Source organism: Sinohyriopsis cumingii, chromosome 13 (assembly GCF_028554795.1).
Source record: "Sinohyriopsis cumingii isolate HCF-2022 chromosome 13, ASM2855479v2, whole genome shotgun sequence".
NCBI classification, from domain to species: Eukaryota; Metazoa; Mollusca; class Bivalvia; order Unionida; family Unionidae; genus Sinohyriopsis; species Sinohyriopsis cumingii.
The window spans coordinates 64,495,018-64,504,479 of NC_142973.1; the positions used below are offsets into that span (position 1 = coordinate 64,495,018).

The 9,462-nt window shown below is 34.6% G+C and overlaps 1 protein-coding gene across 1 annotated transcript; it reads left to right on the forward strand.

Annotated features, from left to right (window-relative positions):
- Positions 1 to 7,429: 7,429 nt before the first annotated feature.
- On the forward strand, positions 7,430 to 8,564 carry LOC149785725 (alpha-crystallin A chain-like). Its single transcript, XM_089979603.1, has one exon. The coding sequence runs from the start codon at positions 7,498 to 7,500 to the stop codon at positions 8,029 to 8,031; it is 534 nt and encodes a 177-aa protein (XP_089835729.1). The 5' UTR covers positions 7,430 to 7,497; the 3' UTR covers positions 8,032 to 8,564.
- Positions 8,565 to 9,462: the final 898 nt, after the last annotated feature.

A 9,462-nucleotide genomic window follows, 5' to 3' on the forward strand; every position in this document is an offset into this window, starting at 1 on the left:
TTATGTTTAAAACATTTTAATAACACACACACACACACACACACACACATACATATATACATACATACATACGTGTGTGTGTGTGTGTTGTACTGAACGTCACATTTCTGCCTTCAAGCTGTGTTCTTTGAATATCTCTCGTATGGTGTGGTTTGCAATATTTTCATTGATCAGTGGGTATTAATAAAAAAAAATAGAATATGAACTGATGTCCTAAATTCTAAACTTTTTCCGCCTGCAATGATGCCAAATTTAAATCAAGTGGATCTACTTGAAGTATATCATCTTGTCCCATTTTTTTAGTTTACACTGAATGTCAACTTAACAAAAATTCAGATGTTCGATTGGTCTTTACCTGGCGTTGGCCAATCAGATTTCAGACATCACAATTATGTATATATTTGACATCAGAATTATATTTTTTGACAGATAACAACTAACATGTTGCTGACATTTTATAGGTTATAAAAGAACCTAAACCTACATGTTGTACGCGTGCATAGTACAAATATAGTATGAACAGTACAAGAAGAAAAACAAAAATCCCTAAAAGAAAACAAAAATACATACTATCGGGCATGAAAAAACTGTTATATAAACTGGCTCAGAACATAAATAAGAAAAAACTGGATGAGATGTCAGGTTGCAAAACGAAAGCTGGAAGTGGTTTCATAGTTTGTTACCCCGGAAGATAATGAATGTGCAGTGTGCAAGCTCACCATTGCCAAAGCAATACTTTGTTATATATATATATATATATATATATATATATATATATATATATATATATATATATATATATATATATATATATATATATATATATATATATATATATATATATATATATATATATATATATATATATATATATATATATATATATATATATATATATATATATATATAACTTCCCAGAGTAACTGAAAAAGAAATAAAAAGCAAAAAAAATCTAAGAGAAGCAAATCAATGATTGAGGGACCTAGGTACGGCAACTCGGTATTTAGGAGCCCGGATAATGCTTTTGATATATATATGTACGTCTACTCATCCTGATTTATCATAACCGTAAGCACCCATGTATATACTCACCCAGAAAAACTTGGAAAACAACGACAGCCAAAACTTAATTATTTCCGCTAACTGTTTGATAATTAAGTAAAATACGAGTATGTATTAACCGCATTCGTGATGGGTGTTAAAGTGCTTATTCCATACAAGATTTTCAAGATAATAAATTGTAACACTGTATTCTTAGAGCTACATGTTTTTCCCACAAACTCAGGCGCCATGTGAATAAAATGCTTCCGTATCTCTACAATTTTTCCGTAACTAAAATTGCTCTAAGTGTCGAATTTTGAATTGCAGTGAACTTTAAAGTTGAATGCACCGAGCATAGATTTTTTATCGCATTTAAGCCAGAAAGTCTTTGTGAAGAGTCACTTCGACCTTTCTTCGTTCATCCCCCACCCCCCAATGTCAGTGTAAACTTCAAAGGGGAAGCATTCCAACTCAGTGAAATTGACCGGAGTATCTTAACACGGTCCTCAGAAAGTAAACATTTGAGCTACCAACCCTAATTGCTTGGTAGGAACCTATGTCAACTTTTCATTTTTTCAAAGAGAAATTATTACGCACCGTCGTTCACAGATTCTGAGCTGTCTAAACCTGATGAAAGGAGTTATTTCTTTGGGAAAAATTAGGGACCGCTGTCTACGATTGGGCAGAATAAATTAAGGCGTACACTTTAGAAGCAATCAGACTTTAAATTGACGACCTTGGTCGAAATTCTTTAGTCTGAAATTTCCTGAAAGAGGAAAAGTAGTCTTCACTTCGTGGAAAACTAAAGATAGTAATGTTTCCTCGTTAAACAAGAAAGGGACCAGGTGGCCGTTTTGTAAAAAGAAAGACATGTTTTAGTGCTATGACGCACAAGTTCTGAAAGAGAACAGCAATAAGGTACGCAATTTTAGTTTCACGTAATATTCTATTATTTTATTGCTTGTTTTATGCAAATGTGTTGCTATGACTAGGTTCCATATTATGTATCGTTTATTCGATTTCGTGGAAATGTGTTGATGCTAGAGCTGTTACGCAATTTATTTTTATCCAATTTCATGGAAAGTATTGCTGCTAGAATTGTTAGGCAATTTGCCTTTTAATTTTACAGTTATTAGTTCATTGGTATAATTGATTGCATGTGATCCAAATGTTCATATTTGTAGGATTTCATAGGGTTATGTGAAATAACTTTCTTTGTTTGTTAGGACGACACGGATTATCATGAGTTAACGATACTTACCTCCTTATATCTGATTATGTAATGTTTGAATAATCTTGTAGGTTAAGGATTGCTGTGAGTTACAATTTGTGAATTTCATGCAATAGTAATCGAACATGTAGTAGCTTATGTAAAAGAATACGGTAATATTCGATAGACACTCGCGTGGTAATTTAATACCTGCCGCTGGAAGCAAGGTAAATGTCCTATCGTACTAAGTCGAAATTTACGCAGTGTGTGGATAGCCAACATGCTCTGTGTAACGTGAGGGAAGTTTATGTACGTCTAGAGAGTGGGGGTATACAGAGATTTAGGGGTAATTTTGTCCTTTAAAGAACAGCTTTCTGAGAGAGAGACGGAACAGTCTGAAAAAGAAGGACGAGGTCAGAATAAAAGGACCAAGAAGTCTATGAAGGGGCAAAGCATAGAGCTTAGGAAGTTGACGCATTAGGAGGACGTTGATATACGGTCAATGGAGGAAGGTGATGCAAATCAATCGTGAACATTGCGCTCTTTGCACCTCTCGTTATGATAATGAAATAAATCCAAACTGGACACGCCTATTAAATTCTATTGATATAATCTAACTTGAATTGGAATTGCCGTTATTAATTTGTTCTGATTAAATTTGTTATTTTCTTGTAATTTTAATTTACTTTATAGTTTTTGAATGTTTCATGGCAGGACAATGTTATTCACAGGCTTTATAAGTTCCCCTATCTTTGCTTTCCAATATTTCATATAGATCTATTGAGATGCCACATCCACTAAAATTTCCTAACAAGAAATACTGATACATTTATATCGCACAGTACACAAGCACGTGATACAGTTCGATCTGTTGCAATACATTTGCTCGAAAATCACAATTAAATATTACTTAAAAAGTTACCAAAGCACAAAGACCGATCGCCGAATATATAAAAGGAGACATTGCAAGCAAAAGCAAAAGGTCACTCCTTTGAGGTGGTATGTGATTCAAATGAGATATAACTAGTCTAAGAGGCAAAATCTATATACAGCGAGATAGTTCTGAATTATCCATTCGTAGAACAACATAAAAATGTTTGATCTGTAATCCGCGTGCAGCTATAGCCAGCGGGGAAAAGTAGGAGTAATATTTACTCGTAATTTATAAGTTAACCTTAGATCTCGTAAGTCGTAAGATATGTTTACAGTAATTGTTTAATATCAGAGGAAAGATTAAAGTTCTAAATTTCAGCCCTATTAGATAAAATATTGTAATCTTTCATAATATATTAATACAATAATTAGTTGAGAAATTCGGAATGGATGCAGTGAAATCAATATGGAACGGAAAGACAGAATGGATGAATATACACCAATCCGAACAAGGTGTGGAAAGATGATGCTTTCGAGATGCCCTTCCAACGTTGAGCAAGCGTACATGTGCAACCATTGGCTACATTGTCGTACCCAATAAGCTGAGGAATGAAAATACGCCTTTTGAAGTACGAGAATACTGACCAAGGTATTTGATCAAGTTGATAAATGCAGTCAGGTAATTTGTAAGTAGGAGCTATTTCCGGTGGATTGGGTAGATCAGCTTTGTACTGGTTCATGCCATCTAAAACTAGCCGTGAACTATCAGTCACTTCATTGCTACGGAAAGTTAGATAAGATCATTTGAACATTTACCATTGCTTAGGTCAATAGTTGTTAAACATAAAATATCGTTGTTATTTCATACAATTCTAGATAAGTATATGACATGATTTTTAAAATTCGCTGCTTCGAACGATGCTGGATAGTTACATGGCACGAAAAAGCAGTCTTAATTTACATAACACAGCACTCCTGATTACTGTATGCTCAAGCACTATAGTATATTTCATAATTTGTCATACTTATCTTAGCTGGTTTCCATGCTAGTGAACCTAAAAATGACAAATGGCATTGGACATGCTCGTCTTCATTGGATCAATGCCTTTTGATACTATAAACACGTATGCAAATTATTTACGAATAGTTAATCCGGAAGTTGCAATATTTGCTATTAGATATTGGTGTCTAATTTTTTTTTCAAATATATTTTCTATAACAGGTGTTGTGGTTAATATTTTTATTGAAGAAAGAAAGAGAGAAACAATGGAATATGATTTACTGAGTAGAAAAAATTATCTGTTGCTGTTGATTTTTTATATAAAAAAAAATTAGGACAATTCTGATAAGGTGGACGTAACTCTATTACTTTCTCTCCTTTAAGACCACTCCGGTGGCCTAGTGGATAGAGCGTCCGCCTCAGATGCGGGAGGTCGTGGGTTCGATCCCTGGCCGAGTCATACCAAAGACTTACAAAAATGGTACTAACAGTTGCCTTGCTTGGCGCTCAACATTAAGAGGATAGTGTTAGGACTGGTCGGCCTGGTGTCAGATAATGTGACTGGGTTGGACATCATGCTACATGTCTGCGGCATGATGCCCCAGTGCTAGTCATCACTATAAACTGTCACACTGCAGACATCGTAGCGATATGACTGAAAAGTGTTAAAGCTACGTTGAAAAATCCAAATCACACACACACACACACACACACACACACACACACACACACACACATTCTCTCCTTTAATGTGTTAGGTGGTAAAAAATTGTTATTGGACCCCCTGATTTTATTTTGCATTTGTTGAAGTAATTGAATTTTGTTCCAAGTACATTTATTTAGTTTTTTTATATTTATTTTTGTGTTTCTTTTTTAAAAAAAATAAGTTTTGATAACTGTCAATACAATAATATAATACTTCAGTTTGGAGCTTTTAACCCATGATAACTGTGGACGTTCTTTCTTAATATATTATAATATATTGGGTTCGACACTAGCTTGAATGTAATTGAGCATTAGCATTCTTTTCGTACGTTAAATCAACGACGAAATGCGTTGAAGGCATATAAACCATAACACTTACAAATAAACACTCTCCATTTGCTGCATCTGATAAGTTGCATGCTTGAACTGTCCGTGAGCAAGAAATGCTTACAACGACTGAATCGGTACCATGTTGGTTGTTTGGTTGGTTTTATTTTATTGCCTATATCATGCTAAGGAAAGAGGAGGTAAATGATGTTCCCACATCGAGTTATATTTATTTTTGTGTTTCTTTTTTAAAAAAAATAAGTTTTGATAACTGTCAATACAATAATATAATACTTCAGTTTGGAGCTTTTAACCCATGATAACTGTGGACGTTCTTTCTTAATATATTATAATATATTGGGTTCGACACTAGCTTGAATGTAATTGAGCATTAGCATTCTTTTCGTACGTTAAATCAACGACGAAATGCGTTGAAGGCATATAAACCATAACACTTACAAATAAACACTCTCCATTTGCTGCATCTGATAAGTTGCATGCTTGAACTGTCCGTGAGCAAGAAATGCTTACAACGACTGAATCGGTACCATGTTGGTTGTTTGGTTGGTTTTATTTTATTGCCTATATCATGCTAAGGAAAGAGGAGGTAAATGATGTTCCCACATCGAGTTAATCCACCCCAGATGGGGTAGATTACTTTGGACATGTTTATCATGAAATGAGAAAGAGAAGAGTACAAGAGAACGAAGTAGTAGCAATAATAGATTTAGTGGAAGGCGACAAAGAGGAAGAAAACTAAACTATTTTTACTAACAGCAATATCAGTATTATTCCAAAAATAAAAACAGCTCTCCATTCCCGAGGCAAAATATTTCCCTTTCCAGATTCTTACATGTGACAATATTTGATAAGAAAAGGTTTTCCATTAGCGGGTTGATTTGAAACAAATAAGTAAGCACGATGGTAGAACAGGCCCTCCACCTACAATCAATAAGAAATTTATATGGAGATTGAAACAAAAGTACCATGGTTTCACACAAGCATACATGAGTCAAGGAAAATAGGCACGAGAGAGAGAGAGAGAGAGATTCCACGATTGAAATTATAAATTGATAAATTAATGATTGTGGAAGATATTTGACAAGAATACTTACACCAAAATGAAAACACAAAACAGTCAATAACAGAAATAAAAATATAAAAAAAACGTGTATTTTTTTATGAACATTGTGAGACAAAATAACGACAAATGTTTGGACCACGATTACTGAAAAGGAAACGTACATAACGAAATGCAGTTTAAATTTTAAATATTAAAATTACATGCCATTTTTTCATAAGTTGTCCGATTATGAGAACAATCTGTTCAGCAAAAATTGTAGCAAACAACGAGTTCATTTAGCAAAGACTCTCGTGTTCCTATGCTTATGAATAAAGAAAAGAAACAAAAGATAAAATTTCAATCAGATTCGAAAACAGTTTGTTCATAGGGAAATCAAAAGAACAGCTAGCTGCAAATTTAAGTGCTGCACTGATTACACAGACACTGAAACACTGTATGGAAATGACACCTAAATATTTGAAGAAAGACATTTTTCCACACGAATACACGGGTGAATCAGCTACGCCAAAACAAGAACAACAATACCACATTACTACAGAACACACGGTATAAATTGTATGGAAAAATGGGAACCAGCCTGGAAATGGGTGAACCTAAAATATATGGGTTTTGGCTGGCCAGGATTGGTTAATAATGTAAGTTATTTTTCAGGAAAACGAATCTTTTGAGAGCTCATCCTAGTTGTAAGTGCAAAAATAGAGACATTATTTAACTGATGAAATTTCAGTCCTTTAACAGTCTTGAGTTTGGAAGACCCATTACTGAAATTAGCACATGACTCTTAGGTGCGGAATTGAAAGCACATTATTCAAACACATGTAGGTCCAGAAAATGCCGCGGCTCATATCCTTTTCTCTACACAGAAGCCGACATCCAGGTTTCATATATACTGATAAATATAGGTTTGATCATGAGCACTCAGAAAATTTAAGTTGCTGAATTTGTAATATCTTGGTGTTTGCATAGGTTTACTATGGGAACTGAATTAGTACCGTGAGTCCTATAGTTTACACGATTCAGGAGTGTTTAAACTTAGCAATCGTAAACTTGGCATTTCATGCCGCTGATGGATAGTAATGCAGCTTATGTCTGCTACAGAACGTCAGCGCGCGCAAGGATTAATTAGAATTGACTGCACGTGCATATTTTTGTTTGCAGCAAGGCCTATAAATACCTGCAGATACTGAGTGCCAGCAGTACATTTCCAAGTTGCAGAAAGACAGAAGAGAGAAAATAACCAGAGTTAATTGTCCAGAAATGGCCGGCAGACTTGTGCCACTTCACATAAGTGACTGGCTTTTTTTTGATCGCCAGAGAGACTTGTTCAAAAACTGGATTCAGGAGTTCGATGACGATTTTAAAATGGACTTTAACTTCCCTACTTTCGAAGATCAGTTTAAGAAATTTGACATGGAATTAGAGAAATTGAGGAAAGAAATGTTCCGATTGGATAGCGGTGATTCCATGTTGAAGGTGGACAAACCTTTCGTCATGGATGCCAAGGGTAACAAGAAATTAGCTTTACGGTTCGACGTCCACGACTACAAACCAGAAGAAATCTCAGTCAAGACGCTGGATAACAAAGTGATGGTCCACGCCAAACACACAGAAGAGTCCCCGGGGAAAAAAGTCTACCAGGAATTTACAAAAGAGTACGTATTGCCCAATAAGATTGACTCCTTAAGGCTGACGTCAATACTTTCTAAAGATGGCGTTCTATCGATTGAAGCGCCTGCCCCGGCTGGAGTGGACGCAAAGAAGGAATATTTTATTCCCATCGAAAAACTGTAAATTGTGGACTTTATTGAAGTCTCCTTATTCAAAGACACTGTACACTGTGGACATTATACTTGGGTTTTGTATTCAAAGAGAACGTTTCAGTATTCGCAAATGCTACGTTGTTTCCTGTATCTTTTACGTGAATTTGTTTTGAAGAAAATTGTATGTACTTATTTACTTATGTTGGTGACATTATAGCAACCATATTACTTTGTAGAAAAAAAATTGATGTAGACGGTAGACTAAACTAGGTTTAGTGAAGCAAATAATTTTTAAAAGTAAATATTTGAATCAATATGAAATCAGATGCAACAACTCACATTAATGGTCGAGATAAGTTCCAATTTTAACAACCAAACTTGGATTGACATAACTATAGGTTCCATTGGTTGCTACTACAACAATGTTTATATTTTAATGCATTAGTTTCATTCGAGGTGGCAAATAGACAGTTTCATATTTTTTAAAATGTTTATTGAAATGCTAATATTATAATTCCTAATTGTAACTAATGTGGTCTCGAATAAATAGGCAACTAACTGTAATGTATTTTCCGATCTGCCTTATTTACTCTCTCTCTCTCTCTCATCCATTTTCTTCCGCAAAACGGTTTCTTACGAGCGATTTCTCTATCTGTCGCTTTGTATGTCTCTGTATGTCTGTCCGTCCGTCTGTCTGTATCTCTCTCTCTCGTTTTATAACATGCTGGAAAGAATATAACTAGCAATTTTAAAAGCATTTACCAACGAAATATAGTAAATAGATATAAACAGGAAAATTTACAGACTATGCATTTCAAGTGCAGTCATTAATGCTGAAAAATGTAAATTAGACAAAAGTATATTAATGTAATGTAAGATAAAAAAAATCTTGAACTAAGAGACCCTATCCACTTTTCAACGTATCACTAGTTAAAAAATCGATAATCCTATTAACTTTCAACGTATCGCCAGTCAACAAGAGATATACTATCCACTTTTCAACGTATCGCTAGGTAACAATCGATAATCCTATTCACTTTCAATGTTTCGCCAGTCAGCAAGAGATATATTATCCACTTTTCAACTTATCACTAGTTAAAAATCGATATTCCTATTCACTTTCAACGTATCGCCAGTTAACAAGAGATATACTATCCACTTTTCAACGTACCGCAAGGTAACAATCGATAATCCTATTCACTTTCAATGTTTCGCCAGTCAGCAAGAGGTATACTATCTACTTTTGAAGGTATCGCTAGTAAATAATACAAAAATCCTATCAACTTTCCAACGTTTCACTAGCAAACAGAGTTATCCTATCTATTTTTCAAAGTATCACTCCTAAACGACAGAGACGTAAATACCCACGTTTCAACGTGTCCGTATTTTCAATGTACCACCAGTAAACAACAGATACGTCGTATCTAGTTTTCAGCTTATCACCAGTAATCAAGAGGTGCCC

What these genes read in the sequence shown, in the direction of transcription:
- LOC149785725 (XM_089979603.1), top strand. Translation starts at nt 7,498, where the DNA reads ATGGCCGGCAGACTTGTGCCACTTCACATAAGTGACTGGCTTTTTTTT.